Below are 25,028 nucleotides of genomic sequence, written 5' to 3' on the forward strand. Positions count from 1 at the left end.
CTGTAACCCTTGACATTAAATAAAAGAATCAGTAGCAGAGATGGGGCCTCAGAGATACAAAGGCCAGTGGTTTTCAAACTCTTTTTCTCCAAAACAGTGGAAGCCTTTTCTCAAACATGATCTTACAGGAGCAGCATGACATGGAACATGTGATGGAAACTGGAATGGGCAGCCCAGAAACCCACATCAGCTTCCCGCTGTCTTCTTTTTTTAAAATAAGTTTATATATTTATTGTTTGTTTATTTATTTTTGGCTGTGTTGGGTCTTCATTGCTGCATGCTGGCTTTCTCTAGTTGTGGCGAGCGGGGACTGCTCCTCGTTGCGGTGCGCGGGCTTCTCATTGCAGTGGCTTCTCTTGTTACAGAGCATGGGCTCTAGGTGCACAGGCTTCAGTAGTTGTGGCTCGCGGGCTCTAGAGTGCAGGCTCAGTAGTTGTGGTGCATGGGCTTAGTTGCTTCGCGGCATGTGGGACCTTCCCGGACCAAGGCTCGAACCCGTGTCCCCTGCACTGGCAGGTGGATTCTTAACCACTGTGCCACCAGGGAAGGCCTCCCGCTCTCTTCTTAAGTTACTGCCATGAAGCCCAGGGTTCCAAGGAACCCAGTCTGAGAACCACCCGTTTACCATCTTCGTGCAAAAAAGGAGAAAAGTGAGGCCCAAACTGGGGGAGTGACCTGTCCAAATCCACACTGTGAGCTAATGGCAAAGCCAGGCCTTGAACCCAGGTCTTTTCTGACATGAAGACCTATGCCCTTTCCACAGGCAATACAATGAATGCCTTACATGTGCAGGAAGCTTAATAGTCGACAAAGTGTTTTCACCTGTATTAGGACAACCTGCTGCCTTGTGTCTGTCCCCCAACCCCTTCCCATCCTACAGGTGATCTTGGTGAGGGCAAGTGACTCACCAGCTCAGCAGTTAAGGGCTGGGCCGGGGGAGGGAGGTGATTCCCCAGCCAAGTGGTAGAGAGGGTTAGCCATTGTCCACGTGCTGGAAGAATGAAAGCAAAAATGACCCAAGAGCCAGTGGCCAGGGACAACTCACAGAAGAAAGGTGCAGCAAATAACTCTGAAGAAAGTGAGGGGTGTTTCACCATCTCATCTAAGGCAGCTGTGGAGCTGTGCCCACCCCTGGATCCGGGAAACTTCCAGCCTCTGTCCCCGAGAGGCTTCCAGTCCAGCCACCCTGACAAGTGCATGTAAACCCTGGACAGGCCATCATGGAGATAAGTAATAGATTGTCCATGGTCTTGCAAGGCCACCTTTTCTGTGAAGTCTGCCCTGATCCTTCCTTCCTCTCCCTGCCAAGTTATTCTCTGCCTTCTAGGCAATAGACTGCAGACATTTGTTTATATTTCTGTTTGTTCTGCCTTTTCCACTAAGGCTCATTCTGGAAGGGCAGGGATTATGCGAATTACGGATCAGGTCACTGGAAGAGCTTTTTTTTTTTTTTTTTTTTTTTTTTTTTTTTGTGGTACGCGGGCCTCTCACTGTTGTGGCCTCTCCCGTTGCGGAGCACAGGCTCCGCACGCGCAGGCTCAGTGGCCATGGCTCACCGGCCCAGCTGCTCCGCGGCATGTGGGATCCTCCCGGACCGGGGCACGAACATGCGTCCCCCGCATCGGCAGGCGGACTCCCAACCACTGCGCCACCAGGGAAGCCCTGGAAGAGCATTTTAAAGGCAAAAGGCAGAAATGAGCATACGAGGAGGTGGGAGAGAAGGTGTTGGTGGAGCTCCCAGGAATCTGCCACGGGGACCAGTGCCTCTCTCTTAGGCCTGGGCGATCCAGCCCTGACCTGGCCCTCTGCTCGCTGCATCTGTCCCCACATGGCCAGGGGCTGTGCCTACATAGAGCCTGTACCTGCTGGCCTAGACCAAACTCCAGGTACCCAGGACTGGGGAATCCTCTGCCCCAATGCCCAGAACATGCTTCTAGGGTCCAGGAGTTCTTTCCTGGGTCTATTTTCCCAACGTGACCTGCTGTGGGCACCTCTAGGACTGTGGGTGGTCAAGGAAGGGCCAAGGGCAGCACCACGGATGAAGATGTTGGCATGGCCAAGGTGTGCCCTGGAGACCTTACAGGGGGAAGGCAGGAGCTGGGGCGGTGGGGAGAGAAGGGGTATCAGGTCACAGACTCTCATTTTCACTTCCGTCCAGCCCCCCACAGATGTTAGGGGGAGGCCTGGATGACCTAAGGCTTCCTGTGTTCTTAAAATTAATAATTAAAAAAAAAGAAAATTAAAAAAAAAGAAGTAATATGAAATCATCATGTTAAGGTCAGATTTGAGGCTCTATGAATGTTAATTTTCTATCTGTGTATGTGAATGTTTGGTGGGGGAAGGGTAAGTTCTTAAAAGATAAAGATTTTTACTGAACTAAAAAAAAAAAAGATACAGGAGGAGAAATATATGGATAAATTTTCTCTTCATTGGGAGACAGGTGGTACATAAAGCAGAAAGAGCCAGACTTGAGGTCAGCTGGATCAGGGTTCCGATTCTAACTGGCCACCTTCCCGCTGCGTGATATTAGACAAGCTAATCGACTTCTCTGAGCCTTCTTGTGGATCTGTAAAATGGTGGTAATAACTAGTTTATGAGATAATTTTGAACGTTAAACAAGAAAATAGACAAGGTTCTACCATATGGGAGGAACTCAGTAAATGTTCCTCTGTTTTCCAGTTTTTGGAACCTTATCGTAAACACTAATATTGTTTTTCTTAAATACATCCCAATTTTTTTGGAATGGGTACGACATTCAGAACCTTCCTAATGGCGCTGCCAGGCACCTACCTGGGCATGAATGAAAATGAATCAAGCCTGAGCTCATCAGTAGCCCAACTTTGTCCCCAAAAAATCAATACAGGTTTTCCCCACATTATGTAATATATGTTTTCCTGAGACATTGGAGGTAAATCAATTTTTTCCCCAGTTCAACGTGTCATCCAGTGAGCATCCGGTGTCAGCTCAGCATTGTGCTGAGGCTACAAAGGGGACACACACATACACACACATGCACAACCAACTGTGATTCTTGCTTTCAAGTTTCCTATATTTTTACCAAACCACACCATACATGTGCCAAAGGAGCTTGCTAAATGGCATCACATGGTAGACCCTTTTATAAAGCAAAGAACCCTTTTAAGACGGGAAGAATTACTATCCAATGCACATCCTATTTACTTATATATTTGTATTTGTCAATTTGAATTTTCATGGTAAAGGCCTTTTCCAACTCCAGCATATGGTAAACCGATAATGAATATTTGTTGACTAAATGAACAGAGTTCAAAATCAAGGCATGCCCATATTTGATAATCATATTTGTGTGTGGGTAGATAACTCATAAGGACAAATAGTTTGTAGCTATTTGTTCCCATAAGAATCTTGCAGGGGAGGAAAAACAGGCCTTTGTTATGCCCATTTCACAGGTGAGGCAACTGAGGGCTATAAAGAGTCACTGACTTCCTCAAATAAGTATCTGAAAAGTCTGATGGGAGTTCAGTCCAGACTTTGCCAGCAGGGAAAGCCCCAGCAATGAAGTCAGGAAAATTTTAGCTCACTTGTCCCCTTGGCTGACTTGATCTCAGGACCTGTCAAGAGTACATGTCTGTCCTCCCAGGCATGCAGGCTGGAGGCCCCCAAAGCTTCAGCCCTTTCTTTTTCCATATCCTTTTGCCTTCCAGGGCTAGACATTCAACTCTGAAATCTGTGCCCTATTCTCCAGTCCCCTGTCTTGGCCCAAATGCCTGTTCTCCATCCCTGTCTCTCATCTCAGGCCCTCCCTGTGGGTGACCCTCTGCCCTTGAGTACATTTGTTTGGTTGTCACTTACTAAGCCCCTCCTTTATAACAGACACTGGGCTGGGGACTGGAGACACACGGCTGAATAAGACATGGCCTCTGCCCTCTGGAACACAGCTGAGTGGATAGTGCCATGAGAAAAAGTTAGATGGAGGACTCAACAGCACTTAGCAGGACATTTAAATTTGACTGCTGTGCAGGGGAAATCTGTGTGGGGTCTTGAAGGATGAATAGGAGTTCATCAGGTTGGCAGTGGGAGGGGAGGGAATTCCAGTGGGAGGAAAGAGCACAGGCAAAAATGCAGAGGTGTGAATTAGTAAGATCTGTTTAGGGCCCTACCAGGAGCTGGCATGGGTATGTTGCTAGCGAGGAGACAAGAAAGGTGAGACTGGAATGGGAAGTAGGGCCAGGAAAGCGGGTGTTTGGATTTTATCATCTGAGGGTCCCTGCCAGGTTTTTAGGCCAGGGCCTGATGTGATCAAATTTAAATTTTAGAAAAAGTACTCTGATAGCAGTGTGGGGAATGGATTAAGGAGCTCAAGGATACATTTTGTTTTGTGCACCATTATATCTCCAGCAGCTAGTAGGTACACTGGCAGAGTAGGTGCCCTTGTATGTTGAAAGGGTGAATGAGTGATCCAGTTAGCAGCTTACTGCAGAAAACCAGAAGTTTCTGAACTAAGATCATGAGAGTAGAGAAGAGTGGATTGACATGGGAAAGGTACAGGGTTTGTATCAGTCAGGAAAATGGAACCCAGGCCAGGAAGTACAGTGGAAAAAAATTAAAGCGAGGAACTAGTTATGAAGGTATTGGAAGAGCAGAAACAAACATAGAACAAAACAACACAGTGTGCGGGGTGGGCCCAGAGGTTATCAACATCGCGAAGCTGCTTCCACCCTAGGGCAGGAGGGATGAAAGTTGTGTCACTTGATCCCAGGAGCCAGAGTGCCTAGAGCAAGCTAGGGCCAGGAAGAGGGAGGCGGTGCCTTGGTCGGGTCCCCCAGGAAGCCGACTGGAGATGGAGATTAGCATGCAGGAGGTTTATCAGGGAGTGCCTGTGGAAGGGGAGGGAAGGAATAGGACTGGCTGGAGAGAAGAGCTGTGCTGGAGGCAATCTCAAGGAAGAACTCAGTTGACCCTAAATGGGCGGCTGAAGCTGGGTTGCCCTTCAGAGTTGGCTCAAGTTCGGGCGAGGAGGCTGGACTCCACAATCACCTGTCATTGGATGTGGACCTCCTGGGAAGGGAGTGTGAACTGGGGCAAGGTAGCCCTTCTCAGTTGAGGCAGTTTCCAAAACTCCCAAAAGGTGTTCCTAGCAGTCCCGGGGTGGAGGGTTGGGGGGGTGTGGGTGGATAAATCCTTCATTCCTGTAGGGAGATCTGGCAGCACATGGCAACAGCTACACAGAGGGGCTGGCTAGCGGGGCCTGGGCCACAGAGGAGGTGCAGCCAGTGCCCAAAGCAGCACCCTCCCATCTCCCTCCAGGGCCTCCATCTGGGCAAAATGGGCTGTAAGCCAGTGGGCAAGGGAGCATGACAAATAGTCTGCAAGGGGCAGCTCCAAGAAGCTGAGGAGGGGCGGCAGGGGGTGGCTGTGAGACCTAGCAGGTCTAGGATGGACCCAGTGACAACTGAGTGGGGGATAGGAAAACGGTGGATTCAAGGGGAAATGACTGCCAGGGATTCTGGCCCTGGGGATGGGTGGTGGTGATGCCTTTCTCTCAGAAGAGGCACTGAGGGAGATGCACACCTTGGAGGAAGATGCTTGTGGCCCATGCTGAGTTTGCCATCCAAGTGCTGATGCCCAGCTGGCAGCTCAATGGATCTTAAATAAATAGCACAAAATGAACTTGAAAGAAGGAAAACCTCTGGTGGGTTCTCGCCTGGTTACAGGATTAAGCGCAGCCTTCTCAGCAGGCATTGGAGCTTTTCACGTTTCCCCCAATGACACGTGCGGTGCAGGCTCCGGCTCCGGCCTTGCAGCCACCCTGGCCTCTTAAGCTGACCCTACCCTTCCCCTCATCCCTGCCCTCCCCCCACCCCACCCCAGCAACTCGTTTACAATCCCACACATCCCCCCAGGTCTAATGCCTTCTAGGGGGAATCCTCCCTGACTTCTCTTTTCTCTGTACAAATTGTAATCTTCCCTGAGTTCCCACAAATGCTTAAGAGCTTGAATGCATTCAGTAGCTATTTGACCACAGCAAGTAACTTAACTTTGCAGGCTTCCTCTGTGTGAAAAAGGGCAAAAAATAACCCCACTGGGTGGCTGTAAAACTGCAGTGTATGTAAAGTGCACGTTACAGACCTCAATTAATGTTAGCTATTATTACTAGTTTTCATCTTCTAATCCCTAGCGTCTAGTTTAGCAGATGCTTCATTAGTATTTGTTGAACGAATGGAGATTTGATATGGAAAAGGATTTATCCTTGGGGCTCGACCTGGTTTTAGAAAATGAAGTATTTAGCAGAAGTACAGAAGGGACTGTCTGATAACAGTTATCTATGTTGGGTGTCCAGGGACTCCAAATGGACCTGGCTCTCGAAAGAAAGAAAACCGACAGATTCTAGGTTGTTTTTTCACGGAGCTTTGTGCAGGGTTTGACACACATCTCGAGCTCACCCAAATCACGTTGCACGAGTGCATGCACACGCCCTGGCAGGGTTGCCCGGGTGTAGGCAGCATCACTGTCGGTGGCCAGGATGACTTAGACTCCGCTCCCCGGCCACCACGGAACCGGGCTGGCCCCGGCGTCCTAGACCCTGTTGCGCGTGTGGAGGCTGGGGAGAGGGCAGGAATTCGGCGACGGCCACGTGGGCCCCTTCCGCCCTCTCCCCACATCCTTTGTTTCCCACCGGCCCGGGCTCAGGAAGCTCTTTCTGCGAGTCACCGCGAAGGGGCGGCCCGAGAGCCCGGAGAAGCTATTTCCGTGCAATCCGGGCGGGCGGCAGGCGCGGGAGGGGCGTGGAGGTGGAGGCAGCGCAGAAGGCCCAGTGTTTGCTCTTATTTCATCCAACAGAAGGTTCTATTTGTGGAAGCGAACAGACGCTGGGGATTAGAGCTGGGAGGGGGCGGGAAAAGGAAAAAAAAAAGCCACATCCACTACCACGCGCAGGTCTTCCCCGGAACCACCGCGTGGGGGTGAATGAGTGATTCTGGAATTCATCACCTTCTCTCTCCTCCCTTCCTCCGGCTACCGCCGGGCCTCGGCGACGCCCACGGCTCCAACCGGAGGTCCCAAGGCTTGGGGCACTGGGGGGATCCCCGGGGCAAGAGGTGTCACCCCGCGGCTGCAGCGAGCGGCGGGTGCTGAGAGCCCTGGTGCGCGCGCCCGCAGTCCATTGTGCTCGGAGTGAATGGGGAGCGCGCACCAATCAACGGTTGCTTCGCCCCCCACGGCCCCTCCCCTCCCGCCCACTTCCCCGGGACCCTGACGTCACGGGAACTTTTCCTCCGCCCCCTCCTCCGGCTTCTCGCGCTGAGCCCGCTGCCTGCGGGAGGGCGCGCGCCTCCTCCCGCCTAGACCGGCTCGGGGGGCGTGTGCGCGCGCAGGACACGCCACCTGCGCCGGAGCGCGCTCTGCCCGAAGCATCCCCAGCCGTCGGGCCACCCCCGTCGCCCCCGCCGGCCCAGCTGCACCTCCCCTCCGCTCCGGTGACTGCTCGCCCGGCGGCAGGGCCCGAGTCGTCGCAGCCACCTCATTGCACAACCCGGCTTCCCAACTGTTTACACAGCCCGGCCTGTGAGTGTATGTGTATACAGCGTGAGTCACCGGGAGGCGGAGGAGGTGGAGGAAAAGGAGAAGGAGGAGTGCACTGGCCGGGATCGGTGCGGCGCACACACTCACTCACACTCAGTTACCCTCTCCGAGCGCGTCTGTCTCGCGCACACTCACGCCGGGAGCCCGGAGCGCGTAGGATCCCGGGCGCCGCGGAAAAGTTGGTCCGGCTTTCGCTCCGACACTTCTTGCTTCGGGAAGTGCATTTGCTCCGTGGCTCCGCCGAGCCTGCGGAATCCTGTTCTCGCTGCTCCGGACCTCGGAGGCCGCCGCCGCCTCTGCTTTCCCGACTGTCGGCAGCCTCTACAACAATAGCGAGGCGCCCCGAGCCGGTACCCACGGGGATCCGGGGACCCGAACCGGCCTCCTTTCCCCGGACGCGCGGCCACCGTGGTCCTCGCGTGTACCGCGAGCGCCCGGGAGCGGCTCCGGCTTTGCCCCCCGTGGGGGCAGAACCAAGCTCCGTCTGCAACCTCCATCCCGCGGGCTGGAGTAAGTCGCGGCGCCGGCGCCGACCCAGTTGCACCTTCCCGCGCCGATCCGAGGACGTACAAAGCCGGGGCCGCCCCGGCCGGGGACGGGATGCGGGTCGGTCCTGTACGCTCTGCTATGAGCGGCGTCTCGCAGCCCCGCGCTCCGGCCTTGCTACTCCCGGTCGGCCGGGGCGCCCCGGCCAAACGCCTGCTGGACGCGGACGACGCGGCGGCCGTGGCGGCCAAGTGCCCACGTCTCTCCGAGTGCTCTAGCCCCCCGGACTACCTCAGCCCCCCTGGCTCTCCCTGCAGCCCGCAGCCTCCGCCCGCCGCTCCGGGGGCTGGCGGCGGCTCCGGGAGCGCGCCGGGGCCCAGCCGCATCGCCGACTACCTGCTGCTGCCCCTGGCCGAGCGCGAGCATGTGTCCCGGGCGCTGTGCCTCCACACCGGCCGCGAGCTGCGCTGCAAGGTAGGCACTCAGGGGGCCGGGACCCGGGACCCGGGACCCGGCGGGGGGTCGCGGGGTGAGGGGACCCGGTGGCAGGCAAAGGTGTTTGGGGTCTCGCCCGCCGTCGCCCGGGGGCCGAAGGTGCCGTCAGGACTTGGGCTTGGGGCAAGGCGGATAAGGGGGTTTGAGCCCGTTAAAGCAGCATTTGACCCGGGTCACCCTATTGGGGATTGAGGGGTTCGGATGGAGTGGTATAGTGGGGGCTTGGCGGTCGAGAGGAAGTGCGGTGCTCAGTTGCTTTACAACATCTATGTTATTTGCTTAGCGCCGAGTTTAGTGCGTGGCGTTCCACATAAGTTGTGGAATTGATATGGATTCCAGGGCCATGCCATTCCCCCTTTCCCATTCTCCTCGCTTCCCCCGCCCCTCGTTCTGGAAGGACGCCCTGCTGTGGGTGCCTCCTTGGAGCTTGGAGCAGCTGGCAACTCTCTTGCTGGGGCTGCGAGGCACCCGGGCTCAGCCGTGGGTGGTAAGGGGGCGGGAAGTCCGTGTTGGGCTCCGGTCTTGGGGATTCCGGCTGGAACCCGCGCTGGAACCGGAACCCTGTCCTCCCCAGAGAGTAGTCTGAGAGGGTCTTCCAGCGAGGGCGGGGGGTATTTGGCCGGAATAGAAATGTTGGAAAGCCCACACCGACTAGGAACCCTCGCTTCCATTCATGTCTTGCTTTTCCGGCCCGCGATTTTCCTTTGAACATAAGGGGCTCCATCCTGGAGGGGATACAACTCTTGCAAACAGGATCCTCCGCACTCTCCTCCAGCGCCCATAGACGCAGAACATTCCCACAGGCCATGCACCCTTTGCGAGCTGGACACCCGGGCCTCAGACATCCCTGAGAAGCCTCCGGGCTGCTCGTTTTCACCGGAAACATAGGGTCACCCCTCAGTTTAAGTCGCTCTTTGGTTTTCCGCAACTCACCTGACCCCCCGAGCTCCCCTTCCCTGGCCTCGCTGCTGCCACCTACTGTCCGACCCGAACGAAACTTCACATGTGTGATCGAGCCCAGTTTAAAGGGGGGCAAAATCTTTTCTTCGTGGTGGCTGGGGAGCAGAGCTCAGAGGGTATGAGTGTGGGCTGGGGTGGGAGGAGGGGGGCAGCGGAAAGGTTTTTCGAACTGGTGCCGGAGCAACCGAGCGTCAGAGGTGGGGTGGGTCTGGTCATTGTGCAACCCCTTCCAGTTCCTCCGAGCAGATAATAGCTGAATCCAGATGGTGACAGCCCGTGTGTCACCGTTTCCAGTTGAGTCTAGGATATGAGTAACCGGACTAAACAAAAGGCCCTTAAAGAGACCAGCCAGCTTCTTAGAGAAGATGCTACCCATGTCCCGAGTGAAAGTGAGGATGGGAGTTGGTGTGGGGGGGAGATAAGTAAACAAATGAACCCCCCCCCCCCAGAGGATCCCGTATCCTTCCTGTGGGAATTTTAACTCAAGACTGCTTATACCTGAGTCACAGCCTCGGCAGGTTCCTTAGGGCTGTGTTGACAGTCTTGCGCTTGGAGTCATCTGTTCCTTCTGAGTAATGACAGAGCTGTACGTTCTCCAGCTGTATGTTCTTCCACTTGGAGTCTGCAGAGTCACCATGTCCTGTGCTCTCTCTGGTCTGCAGGAGGTCATGCATTTCCAGAGGCTGCTCCTGGAGATCCCAGGGGGACCTCTATCAGCCACTTTGCACAGCATTACCTGCCAACGAGAAAGGGCCACAGAGGGTGGGGACTTAGGAGCTTAGCTCTCTGGAGCCGGAAGGCCATACCTAGAAGACTTCTTTCAAACCATCCATATGGTAGCTCTTTGGAGATTTGCTAGCCCTAGATGCTACTGCTTTTGGGTGTTAGGAGTAGCCCAGGCTGCATCAGGTGGGGTTGCAGAGCTAACAGGGGTTGCAGGAGGTTGGGGTAAATGAATGGAGCCTCACTTTCAACCAAAGCCCAGAGATTGAGAACTGCAGCCCAGCCCAGGATCTGGGAGGCAGCCTCTGCTTTTCTAGCCTCCTAAGTGAGTCCCCTTCTCTCTGCAGGTGTTTCCCATTAAACACTACCAGGACAGAATCCGGCCTTACATCCAGCTGCCCTCACACAGGAACATCACTGGCATTGTGGAAGTGATCCTTGGGGAAACCAAAGCCTATGTCTTCTTTGAGAGGGACTTTGGGGACATGCACTCCTACGTGCGCAGCCGGAAGAGGCTGCGGGAAGAGGAGGCTGCCCGGCTCTTCAAGCAGATCGTCTCTGCCGTTGCCCACTGCCACCAGTCAGCCATCGTGCTGGGGGACCTAAAGCTTAGGAAGTTTGTCTTCTCCACAGAGGAGAGGTGAGCGGCCTCCACAGCCTCTCCTGTGCCTTTTGACTCCAAAACGAGGGTGCAGGTCGAGCAGTTAGGTGCAGGGTGTTGGTTCAAAACAGCACCAAGGGCTCAGTTGTCCCAGAGTTAGTCTTTAGAAATCCTCTCTCCAGAGGGGCCAAAGCCAAAGTTGGTTATTCTGCACCCTTGTGGACGTGGCCTGGGGACACCTTGGTGCATCTGTGGGATGTCACGTGAGGACAGGATGCCCTCCCCGCTTCCACCCCAGGATCAGGTTTATTCCCCATCGTTGTCAGAAAGGTCAGTTCTCCTGGGGTACAAATGTCAGTCTGCCCTTCACAACATCCATTCCTAGAGGATGTCTTCAAATCCTTGTTTATACCGAGTGGGGTTTTTTTTCTTGTTTTTTTCCCCCCTGTTTATTTATTTATTGTACCTAGTAAGTATCACAGAGCTGGTCAGACTGTCGTAGTTGCAGAAACCTATCCCTTTCCTTCACACCACACTCCTATTATGAGTCAGGCTTGGCCCCCAATATTTTCTCCCCATTCTCCGGTGACTTTTTAGACGTCTTGTTTGGATGCATCTTCAGAAGATAGCCACAGTTGAATGAGAAATGGAAGCTGGCTAGAATTGGTTGCTAAATATAGATCATGGCTTACCTCATAAAGAACAAGATGAGCTCGATAAGACAATAATGTGACATTAAGATTCAGAGTTGAGGTTTCAGTTGAGAATTCAGGAAGCCACAGGAGATAAACCTTACCTGATTTTAAGAGGTGGGCCACATCCCTCGTGGAAAGATTAAAAGCAATACCATTGTAGAATTGCACAGGTGGGTGTGTGTTACTTCGTTGTAGGTATTCATGCAGGGCTCACCCCACCTGTGCTTTTTTTACCCTTGACTTCAGGTCCTATGAAAAAGTATAGGGTTGAGTTGCCAGAAAGCATGGCTTTGTGTCTGACCTTGCAAGAGTCATTGGATCATACTGATTAGCAAAGAAAAGCAAAGTGTTGGTAATGAAGAAGTTTCCAATTCCTGGAACACTCTCCTTTGATATGGTGATGTATTTTCTGAAACACACCTTACACACCTCCTTGCTTACTGTTGAAATCTGCTATTGCACAGGCGAATGTCATGTGCGTGGAGTTTGGCAACCCGAGGGTTAAGCAATGACAGGCTGACGCTATTCGTGTAACCAGCACAGGTGCAGGGTTTTAGTACTACAGCAGCCAATCAGTGGCAGACAGTGTGGGTTGAGTCATATTTTCCGTTTACAGAACCAATGGGTATTTTACATAACGACGGGAGGGGGGGACGGGGGGGGGGAGGTCAGGCTGAGGACATACTGAAGTTAGCACATGTATACTACACTCCAGGGAACAGGAAGGCAGGAAGAAGAAGAAAAAAAAACAAAAAAGAGCTAGACCTTTGAGAGGAAAAGGAATTGACCCAGTAGCCCGTACCAAATGTTTGCGTCTAACTTCGCAACGAGTGACTTACTGACACAGGGCTGTTTCAGAGAAGCTAGGGGGGAGCATAAGTGACCACCATGTATTGGAGACTCCCCACATGGCTCTGGGCTTTGGGGGAGCCAAGAGGCTTGAGTGGCTGGATCTGAACAAGGAGGCACCTGCAGCTTCATCAGAGAGCCTTAACTAAAGATGTTTCAAACCTTAGTTGTTACCTGAAGAGATAAACCCTTACCTGAGTAAATGAGCTCAGGTGTTGATGTGTCATCCTAGGGTGTGCGTGCGTGTGTGTGCGTGTGTGTGTGTGTGTGTGCATGTGCACACATACGAGGGCGTTTTAGGGCTCCTGCATCTTTCAAATCCACCAGCTGCTTTTCTTTGTCCTTTCTGTCCAGGCTAAGCATTCTTGGGAATTAAACATCCCAATAAATGTAATTAACATTCCATGTACATTTCCCGTCATGGCCGTCATGGCTTGGGCTCAGGTGGACAGAATCCCCTCTGTGTGTATATATCGATGTGAACACGAGTGCTAACAACCTGTGTGCAGTAACAGTGACCTTGGGCTCTGTGTTCTGTAATGTTCTGTAATGCCAAGCAGTCATTGTAATTGTAATGCCAAGTAGCCCTGGCAGTCAGTGGCATGATAAGAGATAAGATCCGCTTGTAGGATGCCCAGGCTCTCCCTGAAGCAGTAGGATAAACTGCTCTTCCCTGATAGCTTTTGGAGAAATGTCAGCATTCCCCTGAGACAGGCTCCCACTGCTGCAATGTGAACTTTGTAAATTGTGTAACCCCTATTAGGATATGTCTTATAAGCTGTAGCATAATGAATAGTATTTGGGGCTTTGCATCATACCCTCCACCCCAGGCTCTCTCTCAATACTTTGCTAATGTTTATTGCAGTTTGTATTGGTTTGTGAAATCCTGAGTCCTCCAGGGTGATGCAAGGCACTGTTAACTGGATGAAGGGGTAACTGGCATTCCTTGGGCCTTTGCGATGAGTACTTGTGGGCGCTATTATTGGGAAGGCCTTGGTTTTCATAGTAGTTGGAAGTAATGGCTTGTTTCCTCTCTCCTACAGAACCCAGCTCAGACTGGAAAGTCTAGAAGATACACACATAATTAAGGGAGAAGATGATGCTTTGTCAGACAAACACGGCTGCCCAGCCTACGTGAGCCCTGAGATTCTCAACACCACAGGGACCTACTCCGGAAAGGCGGCGGACGTTTGGAGCCTCGGGGTGATGCTCTACACCCTTTTGGTGGGACGCTACCCCTTCCATGACTCAGACCCCAGTGCCCTTTTCTCCAAAATCCGACGTGGACAGTTCTGCATTCCTGACCACATTTCCCCCAAAGCCAGGTGCCTCATTCGCAGCCTTCTGAGACGGGAGCCTTCAGAAAGACTCACTGCTCCAGAGATCTTACTCCATCCCTGGTTCGAGTCTGTCTTGGAGCCTGGGTACGTCGACTCAGAAATAGGAACTTCCGACCAGATTGTTCCAGAGTACCAGGAGGACAGTGACATCAGTTCCTTCTTCTGCTAATCCCCAAACCTCAGAAACCTCATAATTCTCACACATGGCATTTCCATTTCTAAAGATGGACAGGCCTTTCCTGCAGAGCTGTTTCCCTTAGTGAACCTTCGCCAGCTGTCCCTGTGTCAGATATGGGGGTTCCGCATCTTTTACAGGTGGCAAGGAGTGTGGATATCCTGCAGCATGTGATCAAGTGAAATGAACATTCTAAAGGGAGAGGAAATGAATCGCACAATGGCATTTTGGGCAATAACCATATTTTTAACAGGGTGACAAATAATTTGGGCCAATAAACCTGCCATCTTCGAACTTGTCTTTGGTAGCCAGACTTTTGCTACCCTAGCTTCTCTGATCGGAAAGTTGTTTTTTCTGGTTTGGTTTAACACTCACCCTTTCTTCATCTTTTTGGAGCAGACTGTTTCAGGGGCATAGGAGCCTGCCTGAACCACGAACCCAGAATTTCTCCTCCATTTCCTGCCAAGACCTCATTTGCACTAATGCCTTCTTTCTGACCTTGAAATGCGCCCTCCCATCCCTTCACTATAAAAGCACTTACCAGCTAACTGTGGAAAAGTATCATAAAAGATTCAAACTCCTGGCTATTTTAGAACTCTGAGCTCAGACAGAGAGACTGGAGACTTTTAACAAGAATTTGAGCACTTGGAAACCATTAGCTTTCTTGGTTCCCCTCAAATATGTTAGCATTTATCCTTTACTTTTTTCCCCAAGACCATCTCAGGGTGGAGCATTTTGTCTAGGAGGAGAAAGATAAGAAGGCTCTCCACTCCCTCTCCCAAGAGCAAATGTTAAACATCTTAGTGCTTCAGAGAAAGTGAATTTTGGATAGTCTTAGACGGTTCTCGGACTAACTTCCAGAAGTATACTTTAACCACCCCCATGGGTATGGTCTGCAGTTTTGCATGACAGGTTGTGAATATTTCGGATGTGGTGTGGTTTATGAATACATCTGCAGCATCAGTATCTGGGATGAAATAGCAAGCCCCAAATCTTTAAACTTGAAAGGGACGTTAAAAGTCATCTGGTCCAACTTCTTTCGTTTCTCTGCCACCTCCCAATGCAGAAATCCGCCCCCCCGACACACAGCTGCTTTCACAGGTTGGGTCTGCAACCTCTTTTTGAATGCTTCCAGAGATGGGAACTCACTACCTACAAAAGATAGAGCTTAACAAAGAAACTGCAACTTGCATTAAAAAAACAAGTACAGATGAAATATCAGTAAATAGACAGTACTGAAATCAGGTGATTAAACGGGTAAACCAAACATACTGTATTTTGAGAAATGGCACAAAAACAGGCAGTCACTTTTAAGGGCTACGCCTAGGCAAACTACTAACATGCATTGTGAGAATACCGTGTATACCTCACGTACTGTGTACTTTGTACATATAGTGTACCTTTTATACATATGTCCGATTTTTTTGTTGTTGTTTTGGCTCTGACGCTTGTTCTGTTGTCTGTGTCTGTCTGAATAACCTGCGTGTCTAAGGCCACGTGAAATGTGAATGATCATTGGCAATATTACCTTGACAGAATCATGGGACTTGGAGAAGAGGGAGGACAGAAGCCTCTGTCCCACTAACGTTCTTGTGGTTGCTTGAATGTTGTATCTGTGATACATGACCCGGCTGAGGACTCTGGGCTGGCTGGGGCTTCGAAACACTAGATCCTTCCTGTACATGTGTATATATGTGAGACGGCTGTTTCTGACTTGTAGAGAAATTTTAATAAATCTGGTTTCGTAAATGGGTGCAGTGACTTTCTTTGGAGTCCAGTCCGCCACTGCCTGGTGCACTTTCACACCGAGGCTGCAAAGGTCTCTGGCATCAGGGCCTGGGATCTCAAGGAGGAGATGGAGAAGTAAACAGATGATGATTATTATGTGTGACCTTTGACAGCTGAGCCCATTCACTTTTTCCATTGAAGTGAGCAAATTCATTTTGATGGGTGAAACCAATTTGGTGAATCAGGTTGGTGAGGGCTATGGGTTGAATTTAGAGTCGAGAAACATTTCGAGAGGAGCATACATAAAAAAGCCTTGAGTTGTAAGAGTCCCTCTGACTTATGGTCCTTTTTAGTTCAGGGACCCTTGAGAATTTGATGAAAATCGTGGACACTTCTCAGAAAAATGTACATGTGTATCCAACAGAATTTTGTTGTAATTTCAGAGGTCCACATACATCCCTGAAGGCATCACAGGACTTCTGATGAGAACCAACCTCCCCCCTTACCTCCCCCATTAGACTTAATTAAAATGGCTGAGGCTCTTCCATGTTTCCTGTAAGTGTGAAAATGGAACTAAAGGATGGAAAACTGAAAGCAACATTATTTTGAATTACAAAGGCAGAGAAAGAAAGGATTTTGATTTGATTAGGTGTATAGCCTCACTATCACATCAGAATTTATTCTATATGAAGTCAGTTAGCATCCAGAGTGATTTTTTTTTTTTTTTTTGCGGTACGCGGGCCTCTCACTGCTGTGGCCTCTTCCGTTGCAGAGCACAGGCTCCGGACGCGCAGGCCCAGCGGCCATGGCTCACTGGCCCAGCCGCTCCGTGGCATGTGGGATCTTCCCGGATCGGGGCACGAACCCGTGTCCCCTGCATCGGCAGGTGGACTCTCAACCACTGCGCCACCAGGGATGCCCCAGAGTGATTTTTAAAAAAATATTTTCATTGTAAGTGTAACAAATATATAGAAAAATGCACGTAGAAGTGTGTGGCTCTGAATTTTCACGAAACAAACACACTGGCCTAACCTACAGTCAGGGCAAGGAAACAAAACACTGCCAGGACCCCAGGAGCCCCCTCCTACCCGTTTCAGTCCCTACCTGACACCTCCTCCAAGGGTTACTACCATGGGACAGAATTTTAACTCTAAGTTCTAATGGTAAAAGTTAGAATGAGGATTAAGTCATCACTCTGGGCTTAAATGAAAAGGCATACAGAGATTACAGGTGACACAGTTGCCCTTTCTAGGACTTAGGCTGAGATCACTCAGGAAAGAGACCTATGACACCAAAGTAAGTGCAACTCAGGCCTCGTGACCCAGGAACTTAAGAAACGGAAAAAGCACAAAGCAACACAAGGAATGGTCAGATGCCTGAGTAGCTAAGAGACTAGGAAGCTGGGAGTTGATCTAGGGCCATTCCACGAAGAAGACCCTTAAACCCCAAAGTTCCTGGGTCCTCAGAACATACACTGCAATTTCTCCCTGCCCTGATGAACCCAGGCGAGGCTCTGCACAACTCCTAGGGCACACAGAAGGCTAATACTTTGGACTTCACAGAACTTTTTAATCTAAGGATTTCAAAATACTTTGCAAGCAATTAAGGTTACAGCACCTTTTTGTACTGTCGTTGCATGAACAAAGTGGAGAGAAATATGGGTCAGGATTGGCTGGGGTGACACGTGATGCCACAAATCCATAAATTTAATCTCTTCAAAGGTTGGAACAAATCTGGGGCAATCACAACCAGTTACATTATAGAAGGTTGGAAGGAGAGTGTACCAGTACTGGTTAAAAGGCTGAGCACTTTTATTTTCTCTTGTACCCTCAACATAAATCATTCAAGTAACATATCAATGACTGTTTATTCATATTGTACTTTCTAGAAGTTTTCACTCTTTTTCTCCCCTTTTCCTTCTCCCTCTCCTTCTCTCTCTCCTTTTATATTCACAGCAGCCAAGTGAAATAGGCAAGTCAAATATTATTTGCTCCATTTGATAGATGAGAAAACAGGCTCGAATGTCTTTCAGGAGCTACTTAGAAGTAAGCAGCTCAGGGCTGGGACATAAACTCAGGTCTTCTACTCCTTGTCTAATGTTGCGGCTATGTCTGCACACGGCTGTTTAACTTCTTCTGGTAAGAATGACGACTGGAGAAGACGGTTCAAGACAAACACAGATACTGAGATTTTAGCCCCCTCAAGGTCTTCACAGTGATTCAGTACCTCAGTTATAAAGGTGGGAGCATTACTGAAGATGAGAGATATCCATTATTCAAAAAACATTTACTGTTCACCTACCATGTGCCAGGCACTGCGGTAGACCCTTGGGAAACAGAGACCAAGACTCAGTCATAGCTCAGTGAATAGAAAGCTCCATGAAGTTGGGGACTGTGACCGTCTTTGTCACCCCTGGCTCTCAGCACTCAGCTCAGTGCCTATCACAGGAAGGTGTCCAGCACCAACATGGATGGATGAGTGGGTGGGTGAGTGGATGAGCGAATGGATGAGTGGGTGGGTGAGTGGACGAGTGGGTGGGTGGGTGGACGAGTGGATGGACGAGTGGGTGGGTGAGTGGATGGACGAGTGGGTGGATGGATGTGTGGATGGATAAATGGAGGGATGTCCTCCAGCAGCTCAGAGCTTAATGGGCCTCCAAGTCAGAGAGCCGAGAGCACAGAAGCCGGGATCTTGTGACTGGGGTCTCTTCCTAGCTCTGAAGCTCTTCCACTATTTGACCTTGAACGAGCAGATCTGCCTCACTGGCTCTCATTTGCTCATCTTTAAACAGGAGTGATACTCTTTGACTTCTTCGGCCTCTTCAGTTGGTATTCTGTGAAAAGAGACTGATTCTGTGAAAACAGGGCCTACGATAATCTTCGTCAGAGGGACCATCGGAATAGCTTTATGCTTCCTTTTAAAACTAGTCACAGGCAGCGTGAAATTAGAATGAACATTTCATACTGGATGAGAAAAAGCATTGTAGCAATGAAGATTATGGAACTGACTTTTCAATATGACTTTGGCTCCCCTCCAAAAAAAGAAAAGAGGAGTAGGATCTCACTACCAACCCCTGGGAACTGCCCATATGAGATTTCAGTGGATTCTTAAAGACCCCAGTAGCAGTCAATGACTTACGGTTCCTAGAAGAGGTAGGAAAAGAGGAAGATGGTCTCTTTCACAAATATCACACCTCAGTCCTGCTTGATGCTTGACAGTACGCGTCTCATTTTATCTTCTCAGCAACCCTGTGAAGTGAATGATTTGTTCCCATTTAGCAGATATGGATGCCGAGACCTGGAGGCTGAACAGTGTGTCCAAATTCATGCAGTGGGTGGATGGGACTCAAACCCAGGCCTGTTTGACTCCAGATCTTTGCCTTTTCCCGTCCGGTGCTTTACACTTTGGGTTTGATGTGCTAGACCAGCAACATGATATCTTCTTTTTGGAGCAGCCATTGTGCTGGGAGATTTTTTGCCAGGAAGTGTACCATATGCTGGGGTACTCCTTGTTTTAGTCTATGATGTCTACTTGCTGATTCTTATCAACAGAGCCCTCATGGCGTACTAAGAGCTGTGCTAAGTGCTTCACGTGAATTAACGAATTACCTCACAGCACCCCTATAAAGCAGTACTGGTATCATCCCCTTTTTATAGATAAAGAGACTGAGGTTCAGAGAGGGTGAGGGATTTATCCAAAGTCACACAGCACAGCATTCATCCAGAGCTCTTAACCACGAGGGCTTACTGCCTGTTGGTTTTTAGAACTGGGAGACTTCGTAAACGATTTAGTCCTAAATGCAATGTGGCATCCTGGAACAGGAAAAGGACGTTAATGAGAAAATGAGTGAAATCCAAATAAAGTCTGGATTTTAATTAGTAATAATGTGTCACTGTTGGTTTCTTACTTGGGACAAATGTACCACGGAAATGTAACATGATAGGATCAGGGGAAACCGAGTGAGGGATATTCGGCAACTATCTGTACTATTTCTGCAACTTTTCTGTAAATCTAAAATTATTCCAAATAAAATGTTTATTATAAAAAAAAGATTTAGTCCACACTTACCCCATTTTAGGAGGGGACACCAAGGCTGAGACTGGGGAAGCCACAGCCGCGCCTGCACCCTGCAGCTCAGCTTCCTGGGTGCAAGCTGGTGTGCTGTGCGTGACCTTCTAGAATGTGTCTGGACCCAAATGAGATCAATGTCAGGCATGTCCATGGAGTGAGCCAGAAAAATTTTGGACGTCAGACACGGCATTTTGAAAACATCGGTTCTGAGGTCTGTCCTTTCAGACAGTGACTACATGAGTGTCCCCAGCACTTTCCTCACCTGGCCGTTGCACTTGGTCAGCACAGCCCGGCGAGCCAGGCCCGTGGCTGTGCAGCTCAGTCATGATCTCAACTCCACGCCTCGTTAGCTGGCAGGCAGCAGGCGCATCCCCGGTAGAAGGCTGGACCGCGAGGGCCTGAGGGGTCAGGGTTCAAGTACACTCCAAACGGACTTCCCATCCCCGTTACACGCGAGGAGGCCTTTGGGAGGTGAAGAGCCACCAGACCCGCTCCCTGTGGAGCCGTAGCTGTCAGCAGCCGGGAGGCAGGTTCACCCACACTCCCCCCATTTTATGGATGGGGAAGCCAAGGCTGAGAGAGGGGGAAGAATAGCCGATTCGCAGCCAACGCTCGTCTCGTATTTGAAATTTTCTTTCTCAGTAGCTGCAGTCAGAGTTGGTGTCCAAGTTCTTGCCGATCAGCACCTTTCTCACTTCTTCACTGGGGAAGTGAATTTGTGGAGGACATTTCACGGACAGCCCCTGAACACTCAATATGCTTTCGACACACTGCTGGATGTCCTGTGCCAACTATGAACACAGAAAGGGAATAATTAGAATGACTGTGATGATAGGAACCCACGTGTACTGAGTGCTCATACCTGCCCAGCACTGCCTCAGCCCTTTACAGGCATGGCCTCATTTCATTCTTATAACAACTCTGTGAGGAAGGCACTCTTATTTGTCCCATTTTACAGGTGGGTACAGGAAAACCCAGAGAGGGTAAGTAACTTGCTCAAGGTCACACAGCTAGTAAATGGGATCTGAACATAAGGAGTCTCATGCTAGTGAATATGCTCTTAACGTGTGAGTGACCTGCTCCCCCGTGTTGGCAGATGTTCATCTTTTATATTTATTCCCACAACTAAAGTCCTATCATGTCAGTAGACCCTGAGCTGTCTTGGGGTAAAACACTTTATACTTCCCAGAGCTGGCAGGAAAGAGGAAAGAGCTTGAACTTCGGGGTGAGAGAGACCTGGTAGCAAATACCAGCTTCATAGCTAATTCGCTGTACGACCCAGACGAGTCACGTGACGGCTCCCTGCTTCAGTTGCAGTAATAATGCCACCTATCCCCAGTGCTGTGGCGGTGAGGGTTACATGAAGTAAAGCTGTTCAGTGTCTAGGCCAAGGTGCCTTGTAGGTGGCTTGAAATTCAGGCAAATCCCTTCAAAGTAGAAGGAATCCAGGCTGGGAAGTCAGATGGACCTGGATTTGGATCCCAGCCTCCCTCTTTACTTGGTCTGTGGCCTTCAGCAAGTTGCAAAATCTTTCTGACGCATCATTTCCTCATCTGTAAAATGGGTACATAAAAATAAGTGTTTTGCAGAGCTGCAGGGCTGCAGGCAGGATCGGTGATAAAACACACAAAGGGCCTGGCCTGGGATTTCGGTCGGAGATTAGTGTTCCCATGTTCCCATTGTCATTATTACACGTCCCCCTCTCTCCTTTGTCATAACTGTTCTTTTCCTTCTGGCTTGCAGGCTTGCCAGGTCAGAGTGTTGACTGTTCTAGGGGGCAGCTTAGATGGGAGGGCCAGTCTCGGGGAGCAGGGCAGTGCCCAGAGCATTAGCCTTCCCACTACCTGCTTCCCCGGGGTGGGGCTGGTGACCTTGGCCTTAGTCAGTTCAAGTGAGCAGAGAGCAGTCTGGCTTCTCTGGCTTCGCCCAGCTGGCCAGCTCCTCCAGCGTCTCAGAAACCCACCTTGGGAGCCTGGGGGGACTTGAAACTGTCATTTCACAGATACCCAAGAGGCCTCACTGGGATCCCACAAGGAGAACAGGGATTAAAAGAATTAACCCATGTTCAGTTTCTGCAGAGGCAGAGGTAGCTTAGTTCTAGCCAGCAGGGTGGCAAAGGGAGGAGCGTGGAGTTGCAGAGGCCCAGGATTTGAAGTGCGGCTCTAGAACTTACCCGCGGAGGGAACTCACCCACCTCAGCTTCGGTTGTCTTATCTGTGAAATGGGTTAGTGAGCATTCGCACTTCCTGAGATTGTGCAGTTTAGATAAGATCATGCCCGTAAAACATTTCCCACATGCCTGCCATGTATCAAAGTCTCAACAAATGTTGGCTACCAACAACTGGGGTCAATGATGGCCAAAAGCAGTAAGTCAACTCATTAAAAAAATATGCTTAGTGGTGCTTCTCATGAGTGGGGTTGGGGATCTTGTTAAGATGCAGATTCTGTTCATCGGGGCTGGGTGGGGCCGGAGACTCTGCATTTGCAACCAGCTCCTGGGTGAAGCTGACGCTGTTGACCAATTAGGGCAACATGAGATTGCCACCCATTTTCAAACAGAGACCCGTTAAGTCTCAGTTAAGGTGAGGTCATTCCTGAAAATGGGTATATTTTGGGTAAATCCAGGAGAGGGGAGCGGCGTGGAACTAATATTACTGAGTAGCTACTTGGCATTGGGTGTGTTGAATGAATCATCGCTTGCAATCCTCACGGCATCTGAGGGATATTATCATCTCCTTTGTACAGATGGGGAACGGAGACTCAGATGTTAAGTGCTCAAGGTCACAGAGCTCACTAAAGACAGGACTGGGTATGGACTTGTCTGCCTGCCTCCAGTCCCATCACCTTTCTCAACCTCAGAGGCAACGGCCAGAGCCTGAGAACACAGCTGAAATAAGACCTTGGTTTCCCAGTTGGCAGAATGAGTGGCCTGTGTGTAAATGACCTCTAAGCTCCCTCCCCAGCCTCCTGTTGGAAGAGTTTGCCAGTCCGTGTGCTCTCTACTCTTACTCAGCATTCACTTGGCTGTGTCCCCATGCTGCTTCCTTATTTGGTGCTGACGTTCTGGTTGCAGATGCATCAATGTCACCCTGTCAAGTTGGGAACACCAGCAGAGCTGCTGGACCCAGTCATCTTCCCAAGAGCTGGCCAAGGCGGTGCAGTGATGACCAGAATAAACTCAGCACCCGGGCCAAAGAGAACATTCTTCCACACCCCAGAGATGAGGCTTTCGGTGTCCCTGCAGGTAGAGAAGGCCACTTGCGTCAACTGGAAGTCATGTGGGGTCCGGTTTCACCTGGAGCCCAGTCTTGGAGTCTTAACCCCGCAGGGCCTGGGTGCTAAAGGGTTTTGTTTGAACTCACACTTGGTGAGGCAGGCAGAGGCACCTACATGCCTCAGGTGGGCTCACACATACCTCCTGGGCTCATAGAGCAGAGGTTCTGAGAACTGGGCAGGATTTTAGAAGGACATGTTGGCCGGAGCTAAAATCTCTGGGTTCAAATCCTGACTCTGCCACTTTCTAGTGTGTCACCTTGGGCAACTTATTTAATCTCCCTAGGCCTCCGTTTCCTCTTCTGTAAAATGGGGCTAACGGTAGTAGTTGTCTGATAGGGATGTGGTGAGAATTGAACGAATTAATACACGAACAGCCCTTAGAACAGTGTCTGGCACATGGCGAGCAAGCAGGCCATCTCCATAAAATGTGACATCTGTCAGAGCAGGGACTTACCTGTTTTTATTGTTGGATACCTAGTACCTGGAAGAATGACTAGAGTGGTGGATGCTCATGAATATCCGTGCAATGATTGAATCAGAGAGCTCTAGAGTGTGGTTTTCAAACTGTGTTCCAAGGAACGCTAGGGTGCCTGGGGCCACAGCATGGTGAGTTGGCGGGAGTGTGAGGGAGAAACACTTGAGAAGGAGTCAGCATCATTCTGTTCCTTTCGCCCGCCCAGAGCTTCTCCAATTTATGCGCTGGATCTATGGTTTCTACATAAAATGATATTTGGAGGAAGACTTTTGCAGCTCAAAAATTATTTGAAACTATCAATATCCAACATTTGGTCCCTAGACCGTCAGACTGCCCCGGGTGAGGGTTAAGAGTGCTGATTTCCTGACTCCACCAATGATCTGCTGAATCCCATTTTCTTGGGAAAGGACATGTATTTTAAATCAATTTCTTAGGGGATTCCTATTCATGCTAACATCCAAAGAACACGCTTCAAATCATTTTACAAGTGGGGAAGTTGAGACCTTGTTAGGTGACGTGCCTGGCTCAGGGGCTCCCAGGCTGGTGTAAAGGTGTCTTAACTCCAAGACCAGTGCTCTTTTCATGCTGCAAATTCTGTGACTCTTAAACAGGTGAGGCCCTTGCAGAGACCCCTCCCAGGTTACGAGAAGGGGTGCTGGGAGGGAGACAGGACCGATCAACACTATCTCGGCCTTGTGGGAACTTTCTGCCTCTGGGAGCTTTGCTCTGCCCACACATACCGCAGGGTAGGCACGCAGCGGGTGTTGGAATGGAAGAAGGAGCAAATGAAAAAATGACATTCTTATGGAGAGATAGAAACAAAACGTGTGCAATGTAATGGCAGGTACTACTGAGATCTGGGAAGAAAGTAAAACTAGGTAAGGGATACAGAGTGATAGGTTGAGGGACTATTCTAGATAGAATGGGGACAGAAGGTCTTTTCTGAGGAGGTGACTTTGAATACAGACCCAAGGAATGTGGGAGATGGAGTCATCTAGTGGAAGAACATTCCAGATAAAGGGAACAGCAAGTGCAAAGGGCCTGAGACAGGAAAGTGCTTCCTGTGTTTGAGGACCTGCAAGGATTGAATGAGGCTTAAATGAAACAATGTGTGTAAATTTCTTAGGATAGTGTCTGCTGCACGTTGACTGTTACAATTACTGGTGTCATTTTATCTTCATGATGAGGACAGGTTCCATCAGATTTGCATTTTATTTTATTCTACTTTCTGTTATTTAAAAGTCATATTCATTGAGGTATAATTTCCCTACAGTAAAATTGACCCTTGTCTAGTGTACACGTGGATGAGACTTGACAAATGCTTCTGCCTGTATGAGTCCCACCACAATAAAGATTTCAAACATTTCTATCACCACAAAAGTTCCCCTGTGCCTTTTGTAGTCACTCTCCTTGTTTATCCATAGCCCCTAACAATCATTAATCTGATTTCTGTCTCTAGAGATTTGGAATCATACAGATATAAATTTTTATGTCTACCTTCTTTCACTCGGCAAAATGCTTCTGAGATTTCTCTATGCTGTTGTATGTATCCTAGTTCGTTCTTTTTTACTGCTAAGTAGTATTCCATTGTGTG

At 50.0% G+C, this 25,028-nt stretch overlaps 1 protein-coding gene across 1 annotated transcript; it reads left to right on the forward strand.

Annotated features, from left to right (window-relative positions):
* Window positions 1-7,234: 7,234 nt before the first annotated feature.
* TRIB1 (tribbles pseudokinase 1) lies at window positions 7,235-15,633 on the forward strand. The gene is made up of 3 exons (XM_004265322.4): window positions 7,235-8,520; window positions 10,572-10,864; window positions 13,413-15,633. The coding sequence occupies exons 1-3, from the start codon at window positions 8,161-8,163 to the stop codon at window positions 13,876-13,878; spliced, it is 1,119 nt and encodes a 372-aa protein (XP_004265370.1). The 5' UTR covers window positions 7,235-8,160; the 3' UTR covers window positions 13,879-15,633.
* The last annotated feature ends 9,395 nt before the right edge of the window (window positions 15,634-25,028 follow it).

Source organism: Orcinus orca, chromosome 17 (assembly GCF_937001465.1).
Source record: "Orcinus orca chromosome 17, mOrcOrc1.1, whole genome shotgun sequence".
NCBI classification, from domain to species: Eukaryota; Metazoa; Chordata; class Mammalia; order Artiodactyla; family Delphinidae; genus Orcinus; species Orcinus orca.